This window comes from Anomaloglossus baeobatrachus, chromosome 6, assembly GCF_048569485.1.
Source record: "Anomaloglossus baeobatrachus isolate aAnoBae1 chromosome 6, aAnoBae1.hap1, whole genome shotgun sequence".
Classification (NCBI taxonomy): domain Eukaryota; kingdom Metazoa; phylum Chordata; class Amphibia; order Anura; family Aromobatidae; genus Anomaloglossus; species Anomaloglossus baeobatrachus.
In genome coordinates this window covers 435,350,634-435,368,893 of record NC_134358.1, presented here as the reverse complement: position 1 = coordinate 435,368,893, position 18,260 = coordinate 435,350,634, and the positions used below count along the sequence as shown (strand labels likewise).

The following is an 18,260-nucleotide window of genomic DNA, read 5'->3' as shown; positions in this document are numbered from 1 at the left end:
ATGCTAAAATGTTTTAACATGCAGGTCCAAACTCTGGGACCAGCAGCTAAATTATGTGGAGAAGGGGGATCCCAAACCCAACTGGTGAGGCAGACCCTGGTCACTGCATCCTTTTAGAAAATGAATGTTGAGATGGCAGCATGAGTGGTCCTCTATATTCACTTTTATGGGAGTTACAGAAACTGTCCAGCACATCTTTGTTCATTCCCCATATGAATACGTTAACCGATGGCCGCCTCACCAGGAGAATTTGGGGAGGTCATTCTCGAAATGGGAAATGTTCCTAATTAGTGATGAGCGAGTATGCTTGTTACTACTCGGTACTCGCACGAGTATCACTGTACTCGGGCTACTCGGCGGGGACCGAGTAATCTCGCAATACTCGTGCTGTACTCGTGGTCTTCATCCCTGCATGTTGGCGCTCTTTTGAGAGCCAGCCCTCATGCAGGGATTGGCTGGCAGACCACTGCAATGCCACAGCCCTGTTAGTTGTGGAATTGCAGTGATTGGCCGGCCTGCACAGCGTGACCGAGCCTTTATACCGGCGGGCGCGCTGTGTTCTGCACACAGTCATCCAGAGAGTCAGTGCAGGGAGAGTGTTGCTGCTTCAGGGAAAGGTTTGCGGCCCTTTATAGTTATTTCCGTAGCAGGGCTGCAAACAGTGTGACCAGAAGTCCTTCTCAGGACTATTATAGTTGTATACAGGCAGGCAGGGTATAGCCAGGTCGGAGTACAGTAGCAGAGTCCTTCTCAGGACTATTGTTGCTGTATACAGGCAGGGTATAGCCAGGTCGGAATACAGGCTAGTGACCAGAAGAGTCCTTGTCAGGACTATTGTAGCAGTATACAGGCAGGCAGGCAGGCAGGGTATATAGCCATTCCTAGTGGTGACCGTATACCAGCCTTCATCATATCTGGGGCTGGTGTACACAGTCTAAAACAGTCCTGATAGTGTCAAACTTCTCAGTAATTGTCGATCCTAAAAACCTGTTAGGTTCTTAGTGCGTCCGTGCTTGCATTTAAAAACCGCACGTGTGTGCCTGTCGGTGGCAGCGTACAGGTGCACGTTTTGCACAAACTATTATATAACGCACAAGTCTAGTGAATAATACACGTCAGTCAGCAGTGTCTGATAGTGTCAGACTTTTCAGTAATTGTCGCTCCTAAAAACCTGTTAGGTTCTTAGTGCGTCCGTGCTTGCATTTAAAAACCGCACATGTGTGCCTGTCGGTGGCAGCGTACAGGTGCACGTTTTGCACAAACTATTATATAACGCACAAGTCTAGTGTATAATACACGTCAGTCAGCAGTGTCTGATAGTGTCAGACTTCTCAGTAATTGTCGCTCCTAAAAACCTGTTAGGTTCTTAGTGCGTCCGTGCTTGCATTTAAAAACCCGACGTGTGTGCCTGTCGGTGGCAGCGTACAGGTGCACTTGTGTGCGTTTTGCACAAACTTGGATATAACGCACAAGTCTAGTGAATACACGTCAGCACAGCATTGCAAAATGCGCAAGGGCGTTGGCAACGAACAAGGAAGTGGACGTGATGGTGGTGCAGGCAGAGGCCGAGGTCGTGGGCAAGCTCTAATTTCGCCACAACAAAGGGCCACATCTACTCGCTCGCACGTCCTGTCCCAAATTCTTGGGGACCGCAGCAGTACACTGCTTTTGAACCAAGACCAGTGTTAACAGGTTGTTTGTTGGATAGCGGATAATGCTTCCAGTCAGATTGGCACCACCACAAACACTCTGTCTTCCACACGGTCAAGTGTCAGTAGCCGTGATACTGCACCGCACATTTCAGAACCTGATCCTCCTTCCTACCACAAGGCTGAGTACACGTCCTCGGACATTACTGATCCCACACTTGGACACTCGGAAGAGCTGTTCACGTTTCCATTCGCACATTCTGGCCTCTCGCCAGCTCATGTTGAAGTGGGTCATGAGGAGATCGTATGTACAGATGCCCAAATATTTGAGCAGCCACGTTCTCACGAAGTTGGCAACGTGTCTCAACAAGGGGTGGACGATGATGAGACACAATTGTCAGGAAGTCAGGAGGATGAGCAGGGTGCGGAAGAGGAAGACGACGTGGTGGATGATCCAGTAACTGACCCAACCTGGCAGGAGGATATGCAGAGCGAGGACAGCAGTGCACAGGGGGAGGGAGGCGTAGCATCCCAACAGGCAGTAAGAAGCAGGGTTATGGCTCCAGGCAGAAGTCAGGCAACCGTTCCCCGGAACAACAACACGACACAAGGTGCCTGTACAAATGTTAGGTCTTCCCGAGTCTGGCAGTTTAAGTTGGCTCCAGATGATTCTAAAAAGGCCATTTGCAACACCAGCCATGCCAGCATCAGCAGGGGTACCAAAACTAGCAGCCTGACCACCACCAGCATGATCAGGCACATGTCAGCCAAGCACCCGACTTTGTGGGAAGTACAACAGAGTCGAGGAGCAGTGCTTGCTGATGTCACTGCTACGTCTTCGCTTGTTGTGCATGCGAGCCTATCCCCTGTCCATGCTGCCTGCGAACAAGCCTCCTCCGGTCCTGCACCTGCAGTTGCCTATGCAGAAATAACACCATCATCAAGCACGTCCTTGTCCCAGCGCAGCGTTCAGTTATCCATTCAGCAAACCTTTGAACGCAGGCGCAAATACACTGCCAACGCCCCACATGCCACAGTTCTAAATGCTAACATTTCGCGACTGCTTGCGCTGGAAATGTTGCCTTTTAGGCTGGTGGAGACAGAAGCATTCCGCGACCTGATGGCGGCAGCTGTCCCACGTTACTCGGTCCCCAGCCGCCACTATTTCTCCCGGTGTGCCGTCCCCGCATTGCATAACCACATGTCACAAAACATCACACGTGCCCTGAACAACGCTGTTTCACCCAAAGTCCACCTAACCACAGACACGTGGACAAGTGCTTGTGGGCAAGGCCGCTACATCTCATTGACGGCACACTGGGTTAATATTGTGGAAGCTGGGACCCAGTCTGAGCGAGGGACGGAACACGTCCTTCCCACACCAAGGTTTACAGGCCCTACCTCAGTCAGGGTTTCATCGGCGAAGCGGCAACAGGCTGTGCTGAAGCTAATCTGCATAGGTGACAAACCCCACAATGCAGAAGAGGTGTGGACAGCTCTGAAACAGCAGGCAGATCACTGTCTCACACCTCTGAACCTAAAGCCAGGAAAGGTCGTGTGTGACAATGGCCGGAACCTGGTGGCGGCTTTGAGGCGAGGCCAGCTGACACATGTTCCATGCGTGGCCCATGTGCTCAACCTCGTGGTTCAGCGGTATCTAAAGTCATACCCAGAGCTGTCTGATCTGCTGGTAAAAGTTCACCGCCTGTCTGCACATTTTCGAAAGTCACCTACTGCTTCAGCCGGCCTTGCCGGCTTTCAGCGCCGTTTGCATCTTCCGGCTCACAGACTGGTGTGTGATGTCCCCACGCATTGGAATTCAACTCTGCACATGTGGGTCAGGATATGTGAGCAGAAGAGGGCAGTTGTTGAGTACCTGCATCACCTAAGCCATCGGGAAATGGGTCAAACTCCACACATAACACCTGAGGAGTGGAGATGGATGTCTGACCTATGTACCATCCTCCAAAACTTTGAGGACTCCACCAAGATGGTGAGTGGTGATGACGCCATTATTAGCGTCACCATACCACTTCTCTGCCTTCTAAAATGGTCTCTGCTCAAAAACAAACATGATGCATTGCAGGCGGAGCGCGATGAGTTGGAGCAAGAAACAGTAGTGGGTGTGGGTGATAACACACAGCCCAGCCTCGTCTCATCACAACGTGCAGTGGAGGACTATGACGAGGAGGAGGATGAAGACATGGAGCAACTCTCCGGCCAAATTGAGAATATGACATGCACACCAGTCATATCCTCGGTTCAGCGTGGCTGGCCAGAGGACAGGGTAGATGAGGAGGAGGAGGAGGAGGAGGAGGAGGAGGACAGCATGTTCAGTCATCGTGTTAGTCAGGATACTGAAGTACTGGCTGTTAAGAGTCTGGCGCACATGGCTGACTTTATGGTAAGCTGCCTGTCTCGTGACCCTCGCGTTAAGAACATCTTGGCCGACAATCATTACTGGTTGGTAACACTGTTAGACCCACGCTACAAGGAGAACTTTATGTCTCTTATTCCCGAGGTGGAGAGGTCAGCCAAAATGCAGCAGTTCCGGAAGGCCATAGTCACGGAAGTAGGCAAAGCATTCCCCTCACAAAACGCTAGCGGCATAGGTCAGGAATCAGTGGACAACCAAGGCGTACAGCCGAGAGGGGCACAAGTCCAATCCGCCAGAGGTAGGGGAACAGTCTTTAAGATGTGGGACAGTTTTCTCAGCCCCTCACGTACCACAGCCCCTGAGGTGCGGGGTAGTGCCACAAGAAATCCTAAGTTTGCCCAGATGCTCAAGGAGTACCTTGCAGATCGAACAACTGTACTCCGACATTCCTCTGTGCCTTACAATTATTGGGTATCCAAGGTGGACACGTGAAATGAATTGGCTCTCTACGCCTTGGAAGTCCTGGCCTGCCCTGCCGCTAGCGTTTTGTCAGAGCGTGTTTTTAGTGCCGCAGGTTGAATCATTACAGATAAACGCACCCGCCTGTCAACTGAAAATGCTGACAGGCTGACTCTGATCAAGATGAACAAGGGTTGTATTGGGCCAGACTTCACCACACCACCAGCAAATGAGAGCGGAATTTAAAGTTTGTAACGGGAATTTGCCATGTACCTCCACTCACCCATGGGTACACATGTCAAGGTCAGAATGACGATGATGATGAGACTCAAAGGATCTCTTGATATCCGGCTGCTGCTTCTAATTAAAATGTCATGGGTGCACACGAGAATGAAAAATAACTGCACAGCAAGTCAGTTACATCTATCTCCATGACTGGCTCTTAACCAAGTGTGTTCTTTATTGTTTGAAAGAAACTCTAAACTGAGCAGTAAGGGGGTGTAAACAAAAGTTTTAGTCCAATCAAGTATCGCAGGTCAGGGCTTCATGACGTAGAGAGATCTGCATATTCTCCGTTGATTGGTCAGTCTAGGCTCCAGGAATTTCTCTTTGTCCATCTGTCTTGGGTGTAAACCAGGAAATGGTGGCCATTTTACAATTACATATATATATATCCTAATATATACTGAGGTTAAGGAAAATACACTGAATATGCAATATACATATATACATGTTAGTAAAAAACAAAAGCATTCACAAATATGTGTATTAGTTCACATCTACTGAACTATATAACTGAGTCTATGAAATGGCTGAATTAAGTATTTTTGGATACTCAATTCTTTATCCTCAACAGTCCCCCCTAAAGACTTACTTCTGCCATTTCTAAATTCTAAGGGTACTGTGTTCCCTTAGGAAGAGAGGTAGAAAGATCTGTTGAAAAACCTGCCTAACTGAACGTTGAAACATGGGCGGAAAGGGGAAAGGGGTTTTCTTCACCGGTTTGAGACCAAGGACTCCTAGGCGAGTCCTCACCCTTTGTAGTTGGACTTTCCCATGTCTCAAGGTTCTCTAAGTCCTCTCTTCTAACTGTTCTGGCAATACTGGTCTAAAACTGTACAGGGTTTTCTGGAAAGGATAAGTATGAGCAGAACGCTCAGTGCAGCTCTGGTTGATTAACCCTTCTACAATGCGAGGTGTGGATCCATAGATTTTCTGTGGTTGGATCAGCTCCTCTAGTGTTGACTCATGGCTCTTTCTCGCTTGTCCTTTAGGATCAATCAGTCTCCTGACTGGAGACCATATGCTAATAGCTCTGATTTAAGATCTGGAATTGGAGAATACACCTGTTTATCACACTATTCAGTCAATTATATAAAAATATACATGCCTATGCTAAACCAAAAAACATCTTACATAAAGACCTGCTTATTGCAAAAAGAAAACAGAACATATACATTTTATACACCATTTACTAGTTTCCACTTTTCTATAAAATATATACTTTTTGTAAACACATTTTCCTTTACATACCACCTTCATGTGCTTCTCAACAATAATGTCGTTTCCTGCACTGGAATACCTCTGACCAAACCTGGAAAGAAATTTACACAACACGCACAGACTTGCATACAACGTGCTCATGATATACATCTATAATCAGTTTGCAGTCTCTAAGAATGGGTAGAGTAGGTGCAGGGTGTTTCTACGGACTCTTTACAGTTTTTTTCTCACTTCGTTCTAGGCACTTGTCTCACAAGACTGGGTGAATCTGCCCACCTGGGTACTGAACCCGGTGTCACCAAAGCACACACTGACAATTGTCTTTCACAGATGTTACCTGGGCCATCATTAAGAAGAGCTCTCATGACAGAGAAAGCTTACCACCCTTTATCCACAGACCTTCCTCAGTCAGCTGGCTCCCTGCATGTCACACTCCATTCCTTGTTGTATCGCTTGTTCCTGTAGGGATTTAAGAACACAAGGAGTAACAGAAGTCACTGACGTGACCAATGTCACCAAGGCATGGTCGGTATTGGTGAAAGACTCTCAACTCTAGGCCCGTTCACTGCTTCTTGGTCAGCTGCACCTGTGCAAGGATCTCCATCCGAATCCATCAGCTCAGATCTAGACTTTCTTTTCGGCATACCTAATTCATTTGACAACAGGAAGAAAATCTACAACCTACATACACCTCTAAAGACTCTTACCCACTCCTGTTCTACCCATCTAGAGAGGGCATTTAATGCATCACTGTCTCCTGTATCAATAGGATTGGAGGGAGTGGTCGAATTTAGATCTACCTCATGTGGTGTAAACAGCAGCATATCCAGTGCAGAATCGACCACCATCTGGTTTCATCTATAAAAACAAAAACTAAAAAAAATATACATTAGATCATTCTTATACCTTCATCTCTGATCATAATACAGTTAGTGGTCATCTATACTTCACATGACTGAGAATACTAAATAAATAAACAAACAAATAAATAAACAAATAAACATATAAGACAAGACTTTCCTATTTCAGTTAACAGATATACCTCATAGTAATCTAATAAACATAACCTATGGGAAAAAGGTCAGCTTCAAAACCAAGGTCAACTTCAAAATCTATCTAATATGCCTACTGCACCCTCCAAGAAACTGGAGAATATAATTAATACCTTATTCCCCCCTTGTTTAATTGTTTATTTACCAATATGGCAAAATTCAGCATTTTTATACTGGTATTCCCTAAAAGAAAAGATAAAACAGCAGGTAATAAATTAGCCACATACTAAAACCTAAAATGAACAAACACTGAAAATAACGTATATCTCACAACAATATACATTACTGGGAAATTGTAAAAACTTTACAATAAACAACACTGTATCCATAAAGAAAAGAAAAACCTTTCATAGTAGAAACGACTGAGACATGATGAAATGACAGCTGTGACTGGGCGACTAACTGGCAAAAAATATATGAATGGTTTAGAAATAATCGTAAAAACAGAAAAGGTGATAGAGTCACAAAATAAAAATATATTGTTCAAATAAATCGCCATTAAACACAAAACAACACAAATTATATCGCACATCCCATAAAATTTAATATTCCCTATTCAGGTATAAACAGCAAACTAAAAATGTGAAATCCTGAACTCTAAGGGTTAAACCAAACTCACGTCACTATTGGAGAGAGACACATTCCATCAAGACACATTCCATCCCTGTCTCTTTAAAAGCGAGACAGGAAGAAAAAAAAAAAACTCATCCTTTGTTATAACAAAGACGTAGCAGTGAACACATTCATTACCCATATCTACATTGAATGCATTATACATTTTTCCTAATTCCTTTTTTACAAATGGATTTGATATATTTTGACATCAGTAGGGGTAAGTCGTTTACAATTTTTGTTTTAAATTAACTAACACAGTACAAAGATATATATATCTACCTTCCTCTATTTTATTTTATGATATAATGCTGCAGGACTTTTAAAATACCAATTAATTTTATGTGAACAGATCTATTTCCACATCATTTCTGTAAAAGTTTCACTTACTTATCTTTGACTTGCACTTATGGGATAACTGAGTAAACAAATATACTATTTATGCTTATTCAAATGTGTTAGTCATATATACCAGAGAACACCTCCCACCGGGGATGGGTGGAGAGCTTTGAACAAAGAGCCATTTCGAGGGGTGTGGCTTATGAGGTGTACTACCATCAGTGGGTGTAGCAAGACGGCTGCCACAGGAAGTTCCAGGCACCTGACTTCCGGGTGCAGCATCCATGTTGTGACTCCCTGGGTGTACTGGGAGTGGCTGTAACTACGTAGTAAACCAGGGATACTTTTGATGCCTGTAAATTTGCATTTCAGCATACAAAGGAGAGATATGATTAGCACCAGATATAATGACTTCTAGAGAAGAACAATAAGGCACCGCTAGAGAAAAACATTTAGTGATTCTACAAACAGCAACAGACAGTGAATAAGGTCTTTGTTCTTCATTATAAACTCACTACAGATTAATCTGAACTTCAATACATGGGTTGCAGCCTGCCATCTAGTGGTAGTCCAACGATATTACACAACTTTTTTGCAATCTTTTATATTTTTTCCGTTTTTTGTAACTAGGGCGACAGCGTTCTCAGCTTCTACTAAAAACAACATATTTATCTTTTGAACAGAGTATACGGTGCTTAATTGGATCGGCCGTTCCAATGGAGTCCTTTCTCGTCTCGTCCGCGTTTGTAACACGCTGACAGTGACTCGCGTCTAATACGCATGAGAATCCGCTAACTCCAGCACCCTTACCTCAACTAAAGTGAGTTCCTTTCCTGCCTCGTTATGAAGACCTACCGCCTCATAACAGTGACTCACGTTTAAAACGCAGAGGAATACGCTAAATCCACTTTAAGTTAACAGAACCCTTCCCGCCTCGTTTATTATTTATCCAACATTCAATATTCAATATTTAATATTTCATATTTCATATCTAATATTTAATATCTAACAAACAGTGGCTGTGTCCGCAACACAGGGGAATCGCTAGTTCTCATACTTCTGTTCAAAAACAAACAAGTTAAAAAAACTGAAAATGCATGAACCCGTTAATTTCTCTCTAATACAAACCGAAATAACACTTGTTTTTCTTTCAAATCATTACAACTTAATGTACTATACAAAGACTGCAGCCACCTCCTGTATATCAGCCCACTGACCCCTCCTCTCTCTTCGCTCCAAAGAGCTGCGCTGTTTTACCTCCGGGTATCTGCCTCTTCACCCTCCACCCCCCTGTTTCTTAGCTAAAAGACAGCAGGGACATAGCTATGCAATTTGATCTCCGCTCTGCCTCAAGCAGCTGGTGGACATATAGCCCCCACCTTTTTGCTTCCTCTGAGTGTAAGAATGTAAGGATGTGCTCCCCCCTCTCGCATTCCTTGTTCTCAATAGAAAGACTGTCATGGATATCCCTGGGCTTAACCAGACCCCCCTTCTCCCTTTGTTCACAGCGAAGAAGAAAAAAACTACAGGCAATTAACTCTCCGAGAACCAAACAGAGAAATCACAAGCTTGATTAACCATACACCTATATACAGATAAAAACAGCTACTCAAGAAAACACCCCATTTCTAATTACAGACAGCCGGATACTTTACAACCTACCCCTAGCCCCTATGGGAGCTGGGTCCTTCTAGCCCACCGGCGGGTGACAGTCACACCGTTAGGTCTCCGGTGCACTACCATTCTCCGGACTAGTGACCACCCACTTTCGCCAGGCGTCTCTCGATCCACAGGTAAAACAGCACACACAATGTATATGATGGTTACCTGCGAAATGAAGGGTGATCAATCCTATCAAGCGACACCTGGATACTTGTGGAGTAGCCCCCAGACGTCCGGAAAATGGAAGCTCTGACTCACCCTTTACGGTAGTCCCTTCGTGGTCGCCAGTTGTCAAGGTCAGAATGACGATGATGATGAGACTCAAAGGATCTCTTGATATCCGGCTGCTGCTTCTAATTAAAATGTCATGGGTGCACATGAGAATGAAAAATAACTGCACAGCAAGTCAGTTACATCTATCTCCATGACTGGCTCTTAACCAAGTGTGTTCTTTATTGTTTGAAAGAAACTCTAAACTGAGCAGTAAGGGGGTGTAAACAAAAGTTTTAGTCCAATCAAGTATCGCAGGTCAGGGCTTCATGACGTAGAGAGATCTGCATATTCTCCGTTGATTGGTCAGTCTAGGCTCCAGGAATTTCTCTTTGTCCATCTGTCTTGGGTGTAAACCAGGAAATGGTGGCCATTTTACAATTACATATATATATATCCTAATATATACTGAGGTTAAGGAAAATACACTGAATATGCAATATACATATATACATGTTAGTAAGAAACAAAAGCATTCACAAATATGTGTATTAGTTCACATCTACTGAACTATATAACTGAGTCTATGAAATGGCTGAATTAAGTATTTTTGGATACTCAATTCTTTATCCTCAACACACACTTCTGGACTTTGGATAATCGCTGGACTGCTCCTCCTTCTCCTCATGCGCCACCATGATGACCGTTACAATAGTTAGGCCTTTGTTTCAGGTATACCCCCAGTGGTAAATTTTTTCGCCCATTCTTTCAGAATGGACATTACAACGACAGGAGACCCGCTCCTTTGCAATGGGAACAATGTTTTGAGGCCCTCATGCACGTCTCTATCCAGGGACAATGTGGAACCTCCCAATTTTTGGCTGCCCTGCCTAAGGGCTATACTACAATAGACCCACTTCCTGACAATGGACACTTCAGGTTTACAGGCCCTCATGCACGTCTCTATCCAGGGACAATGTGGAGCCTCCCAATTTTTGGCTGCCCTGCCTAAGGGCTATACTACAATAGACCCACTTCCTGACAATGGACACTTCAGGTTTACAGGCCCTCATGCACGTCTCTATCCAGGGACAATGTGGAGCCTCCCAATTTTTGGCTGCCCTGCCTAAGGGCTATACTACAATAGACCCACTTCCTGACAATGGACACTTCAGGTTTACAGGCCCTCATGCACGTCTCTATCCAGGGACAATGTGGAGCCTCCCAATTTTTGGCTGCCCTGCCTAAGGGCTATACTACAATAGACCCACTTCCTGACAATGGACACTTCAGGTTTACAGGCCCTCATGCACGTCTCTATCCAGGGACAACGTGGAGCCTCCCAATTTTTGGCTGCCCTGCCAAAGGGCTATACTACAATAGACCCACTTCCTTACAATGGGCACTTCAGGTTTACAGGCCCTCATGCACGTCTCTATCCAGGGACAACGTGGAGCCTCCCAATTTTTGGCTGCCCTGCCAAAGGGCTATACTACAAAAGACCCACTTCCTTACAATGGGCACTTCAGGTTTACAGGCCCTCATGCACGTGTCTATCCAGGGACAACGTGGCGCCTCCCAATTTTTGGCTGCCCTGCCAAAGGGCTATACTACAATTGACCCACTTCCTTACAATGGGCACTTCAGGTTTACAGGCCCTCATGCACGTCTCTATCCAGGGACAATGTGGAGCCTCCCAATTTTTGGCTGCCCTGCCAAAGGGCTATACTACAATAGTCCCACTTCCTCAAAATGGGCACATTAGACTCAAAAGGCCTTTATGTACGTCTCTTCTCAGGGACATCGAAGTGCCACACAATGTTTTCACGTAAAATCTTTCATGTAATCTCCAAAAGTAACATACACCAGCTCTATCTCACTATTGGGTATGTGCCCTTAACATTTCCACCATGAAAATTCATTTTGGTGTCATTTTGGAAGGTTTTCTGGTGAGTCCGTAAAAATGGTGTAAAACGCGGACAAAATTGTTCACAGCTGTGACTTTTGAGTGATAAATGCTTCAAGGGATCTTCCCCATGCTGTTGCCATGTCATTTGAGCACTCTTCTGAGACTTTTGTGACATTTTTAGGGTTTCTACATGCTGCCGGGGGTCATTTCATAAAAATACTCGGGTCTCCCATAGGATAACATTGGGCTCGGTGCTCGGGCCGAGTACACACGTATCTTGGGATGATCAGCCCGAGCCTCGAGCACCCGAGCTTTTTAGTTCTCGCTCATCACTATTCCTAATTAAGTAACTGACCGCTATCAGAGACATTCTGGGTACTTCCTAGAAAGGAAATTATTTACTAGAAAGATACAATGCACACAATGAATGTTTACTTACTATTGTAATTTTTTTTCAGGCTTGTGAGCTCGTAAATTTTACTAGAGAAAATTGCCGTAAGTAAATGGAGAATCTTTATACAATGTATAATTATCTGTAATGAAACAACTACTAGATTCTGGTTTTTTTCTCTCTTTCAGCTTGCTACTCAGGTAAACTGATGGAAATGTAAATTATACTTTCTTTCACAATCCACATAAAAGAGGTAAAACATATTCATATTGATTTCATTTAAGGTCCTTCTATATGTCCGGTCTATCCAAGTGAAATTGTGTTTGCTCTTGATACATCTCAAGATGTTCCAGCAGCAGTCTTTCAAAGAATGAAGAACATTATCATTTCTCTTGTTGAAAAACTAGAGATTAGTGAAAGTAATTGCCCCAAGGGGGCACGTGTTTCTGTAGTTTCATACACCAATCATATTAAACAACTTATTCGTTTCTCCGAGTACAAGAAAAAAAGCTTGCTCCTGGAAGCAATCCGTGGCATTTCACCTGAAAGGACAACTACTGAGAGGAACATTGGAGAAGCAATGAGATTTGTAGCCAGGAATATCTTCAAGCGTGTCCGACATGGAGCTCTCATGAGGAAAGTTGCAGTTTTCTTTGCCAATGGACGATCCCAAGATGCTACTTCAATAAACACAGCTGTATTGGAACTAAGTGCACATAATATTGCACCAGCAGTTATCGCTTTCAATGATGTCCCCAATCTCCAGAAGGCTTTTGAGGTGAGTGATCCTTTCATATTTGTGTAAAATGCCAGCTACTCCCATAATGCCCTACTGAAGCCACATAATGTAATAAACTATTTTTAAAGCACCACTCCAGCCTTTCTCAGTGCTGCAGTTTTAACACTAATGTAAGTTTCCTGACTTTAGTAATATACTTACCAGCCACTGTCCTCAGCTATTCCCATCGCCGCTCTGGTCCTGATCCTCCATATTGTGACCAGGGATGAGCGAACCCAAAATGTAAAGTTTGGGGTCCGTACCGGATACCTACTGTACGTACCCAGACTCCTAACGGGCTACTCAGAAAAGTTTGTGTTTCTGTTTGGGTTCGGCCAAGTGAATAATGATAGAAAGAAATGTAAAAAAAAGAAAAAAGAAAACTAAAGAAAATAAGTAATAATGCAGGACAACCTTCTCTGCCGCTGTACTGCTGCTTCTAGGTCTGATCATTAGCATTCCTGGCAAAAAAAATATTGTGTTGATGCATTCTTTCACAGAAGATGCCGATTTTGTGCAGTAATTTGATGTATAAATTTCAGCACCAAATCTGCATCTCCTGGCAAAAAAACACAGTTTAAGGCCTAAAACACACGTCCTTGATAACCACGCACGTGTAATACGGGCCGTTTTTCATGTCCGTAATACATTTTTTGGTCCGTAAATAATGCACGTGTGGTGGCTGTGTGTCCGGCGTATGGTAACCACGTGTGCGTGTGGAATGGCCGGGTGTGCGTGTGAAACTTAACTGACGTGTGTGTGTGTTGTCCGTGTGAAATGTTAAATGTCGTTGATACATACCGGCTGACAGCAGACAGAGTCGCGCGCTGAGAATGAACTCGGGTGAACTTCACCCGACTTCATTGTCATGCCGCGGCTCTGTCTGTGTCGCGTCCTGATTAGTGGTCACCCGTGAAGGACTCACCGGTGACCGCTAATCCCACCGAGTGACTGAATGGAGTACCCCTCTCGCATACTCACCGTTCCCCGATCCCCGGTGCGGCGCTGCATGGCTGTTTTCTAAACTCCGGCGGCTTTTCCTCTTTTGAAAAAGCCGGCCGCTCATTAATCAATCTCGTATTCCCTGCTTTCCCCGCCCACAGGCAAATATGATTGGTTGCAGTGAGACACGCCCACACGCTGAGTGACAGCTGTGTCACTGCACCCAATCACAGCAGCCGGTGGGCGTGTCTATACTGTGCAGTAAAAAAAATAAATAAATAATTTAAAAAAACGGCGTGCGGATGCTACAGCCTGTAGCCATCTGCTTTATCTGTGCTGTGTATCAATAAATGGGAGACTCTACCTCATTTTATTTTTTATTTATTCACCTCTATAGTAACGTAGAAATCGTTTTGGACACACCTTCTCATTCAAAGAGTTTTCTTTATTATCATGACTCTGAAAATTGTAGATTTGCATTGAACGCATCAAAACTATGAATTAACACATGTGGAATTAAATACTTCACAAAAAAGTGTGACACAACTGAAAATGTCTTATATTTTAGGTTCTTCAAAGTAGCCACCTTTTGCTTTGATCACTGCTTTGCACACTCTTGGCATTCTCTTGATGAGCTTCAAGAGGTAGTCACCGGAAATGGTCTTCCAAAAGTCTTGAAGGAGTTCCCAGAGATGTTTAGCACTTGTTGGTCCTTTTGCCTTCACTCTGCGGTCCAGCTCACCCCAAACCATCTCAATTGGGTTCAGGTCTGGTGACTGTGGAGGCCAGGTAATCTAGCGTATCACCCCATCACTCTCCTTCTTATTCAAATAGCCCTTACACAGCCTGGAGGTGTGTTTTGGGTCATTTTCCTGTTGAAAAATAAATGATGGTCAAACTAAACGCAGACCGGATGGAATAGCATGCCGCTGCAAGATGCTGTGATAGCCATGCTGGTTCAGTATGCCTTCAATTTTGAATAAATCCCCAACAGTGTCACCAGAAAAGCTGACAGGGCACACCTGTGAAGTGAAAATCATTTCCGGTGACTACCTCTTGAAGCTCATCAAGAGAATGCCAAGAGTGTGCAAAGCAGTAATCAAAGGAAAAGGTGGCTACTTTGAAGAACCTAGAATATAAGCCATATTTTCAGTTGTTTCACCACAATTTCTGTTAAGTATTTCATTCCACATGTATTAATTCATAGTTTTGATGCCTTCAATGTGAATCTACAATTTTCAGTCATGAAAATAAAGAAAACTCTTTGAATGAGTAGGTGTGTCCAAACTTTTGGTCTGTACTGTACATCTGCGCAGATTTGATTTGGTCTCCGACTCTGACTCTGAAGACCCCTTAGCGGTCTCCCCCGACAAGAAGTAATGGTCATAAGCTGTCAATGTAAGTCTATGAAAGCCTTCTTCTGCTCTTGAAATTGCTCTCATAGACGTACATTGAGAAATGACCTGTGGCTCGCTCAGTTAACACTAGATCAATCTGACAAATCCCAAACTACAGACAATCAGAACGGCACCAATAACAGATGAATATTGCAGCTGGTAAGTAGAATACTCAGTAGTGAAAGCTAAAGCAGTATTACATGTTTGTGCACTGGAGTAAATAAAATAAATCCCTTTCGGTGCTTCCGGAGGATAAATGGGACATCAGTGCAATTTTGCAAAAACTTCAAGAACTTTTATTAGGTTCGATTAAAAAACGGACAATTACGGACAACGCGTTTCAGCTAACAAAAGCCTTCATCAGGGATAGTCTACATTGCTGGTATTTAGAAAATCTAATTTATAGACTGATCTGTTTATGTGTATCATGTAGGCGTGTATTAGAAACATGGGTGCGTGCTTCTAATTAGATTATCACTCCACCTCAAGAGGTAAACGGTGGTTCTTGTGCTGAAATCCTTGTATGGATCGTTTGTAGGGGCAAGCAAATATTGCTGCTATGCATGAATGATACAAATTATGAATGAAAATAAAAATAAAATTTGTATTATTTTTATTTTCATTCATAATTTGTATCATTCATGCATAGCAGCAATATTTCTTGCCCCTACAAATGATCCATACAAGGATTTCAGCACAAGAACCACCGTTTACCTCTTGAGGTGGCGTGATAATCTAATTAGAAGCACGCATCCGTGTTTCTAATACACGCCTACATGATACACATAGACAGATCAGTCTATAAATTAGATTTTCTAAATACCAGCAATGTAGACTATACCTGATGAAGGCTTTTGTTAGCTGAGACGCGTTGTCCGTAATTTTTTAATCAAACCTAATAATAAACCTTTGTTCTTGAAGTTTTTGCAAACTTGCACTGATATCCCATTTATCCTCCGGAAGCGCCGAAAGGGATTTATTTTATTTACTCCATGACGCACGTGGGAGCACCTTTTCAGGACTCCCGTTGTTTTTCCCGAGGATTCGTGCTGCATACTGGAGGATTAATAAGAGAGTTGATCCACTACATGGATCCCACAAGCGAAAACAGAAGAAAGTGAGTGTAACATTCATACGATCATTGCAATCTGTGTTTACATACATCTACACTTAGATTTGGCGCCCTGTTGTCTTCCTCTTTTTTTCTTTTCTTTTATTCTATGTTTGTGCACTGGACAGGGAAAGTCGTTTATATAGCTGCTAATGTACTGTCAGCTACAATGTAGGCATCGTAATTGTGAATATAAAGAACACAAAGGGCCTACTTCATAAAAACTAGTGTTTTGCATGACAGTCCTAATTAAGGTAGTGCAGGGGCGCACCACCCCTTAATGAATTAGGCACACCATACAACTCGTTGTACCTCCACCCAAAACAATACTCTAATCAGGGGCTGCCATAATTTCCATCACAAAGGTGGAGTAAATTTTGATGAATTTGCCAAGAAGGTTTTGACGCAGCTCATCTCACCCAGCTCTGCCCACTTCGGTTATGGTGACAGGGACTGGGGTGAAAATGACAAAAATTGCAACATCACCTTCGAGTTGCACAAAAATTTTGAGAAACATTTTAGCTAAAGCATGTTGGTAAATTGGGCCCAAAATCTTGGGTTAAAGTGCTTTTTAAGTAGATATAGCTCAAATTTGAACAGCCACATTAATACTTTACTTGTTACGTTCCATAATTTTGCAATGTTATGGAGTATAAAGTAAATTTGTGTGAAATCTACTTTTTACATTTAAAATTCTTAAGAACTGAATCTCAGTGGAAAAATGAATTTGTAATTCAGGCACACAATTACACTATGTCCAGATAATTTATGTTACTATTCAATTTTATTCTTTAGAGACATTGTTAAGATGAAAATCTTGTCCTAAAGAGGTAACATGTTTCACTCCTGGCTACAGTGAACTTATAACAGTGCCACAGATTATTTGCAAATCATCTACTCTCCATGACTTCAGTGAATTCTCATCTCCAGATGTTCAGAAGAAAGATTTTGTTTAAGTGAATATTATCTGTATTTGTCTATAAGTCAGATACAATGTAATTGTACTGGGACAAGAAAAGGGTTATTTTTAGTGATGGGCTCGTTACTCGATCAAGCATTAGGGTGCTTGAACTAGAAACTAGCAGTGCCGAGCACCATGTGTTGCTCAAGTGCAGGGGTTAACTTAACAGTGAAAGCAGCTTCTGAAACTGGGGATTCCCAAGCTAAGTGAGGGACTTCTCCCTCAGCTGGACTCTTAGGTGTACTTTGCACGTTGTGACATCGCTACTGTGATCTCGTCGGGGTCAAATCGAAAGTGACGCACATCCGGCGCCGGTAACGACGTCGCAACGTGTAAAGCCTAGATGCGCCGATAAACGATCACAAAAGCGTCGTAAATCAGTGATTTGTGTAGTGTCGGACATTTCCATAAGATAGATAGGAGATATGATGTTGTTCCTCGTTCCTGCGGCACCACACATCGCTATGTGTGAAGCCGCAGGAGCGAGGAACATCTCCTTACCTGCCTCCACCGACTATGCGGAAGGAAGGAGGTGGGCGGGATGTTTACGTCCCGCTCATCTCCTCCCCTCCGCATCTATTGGACGGCTGCCGTGTGGCGTCGCTGTGACGTTGCACGACACGTCCCCCTAGGAAGGAGGTGGGTCGCCGGCCAGAGCGACGTCGCAGGGCAGGTAAGTGCGTGTGAAGCTGCCGTAGCGATAATGTTCACTACGGCAGCTATCACAAGATATCGCATGTGCGATGGGGGTGGGTACTATCGCGCTTGGCATTGCTAGCATCGGCTAGCAATGTTGCAGCATGCAAAGTACCCCTTAGTGCTGAAGAGCTGAAGACCTTCTCATAAGTTCTGATCTGCTATATCTGACTGTCTCATACAGATGTAGCAGAGCTGAGACTGTGGCAGAT

The 18,260-nt window shown here is 43.9% G+C and overlaps 1 protein-coding gene across 1 annotated transcript in view; it reads left to right on the top strand.

The window, feature by feature from the left end:
- The window catches only part of LOC142243954 (collagen alpha-4(VI) chain-like), a 261,579-nt gene that overhangs the window by 150,553 nt on the left and 92,766 nt on the right, over nucleotides 1-18,260 (top strand). The window contains exons 33-35 of the mRNA XM_075316147.1: nucleotides 12,231-12,267; nucleotides 12,352-12,363; nucleotides 12,448-12,941. Coding sequence (XP_075172262.1) covers nucleotides 12,231-12,267; nucleotides 12,352-12,363; nucleotides 12,448-12,941 — 543 coding nt within the window. The remainder of the gene's footprint in view (nucleotides 1-12,230; nucleotides 12,268-12,351; nucleotides 12,364-12,447; nucleotides 12,942-18,260) is intronic.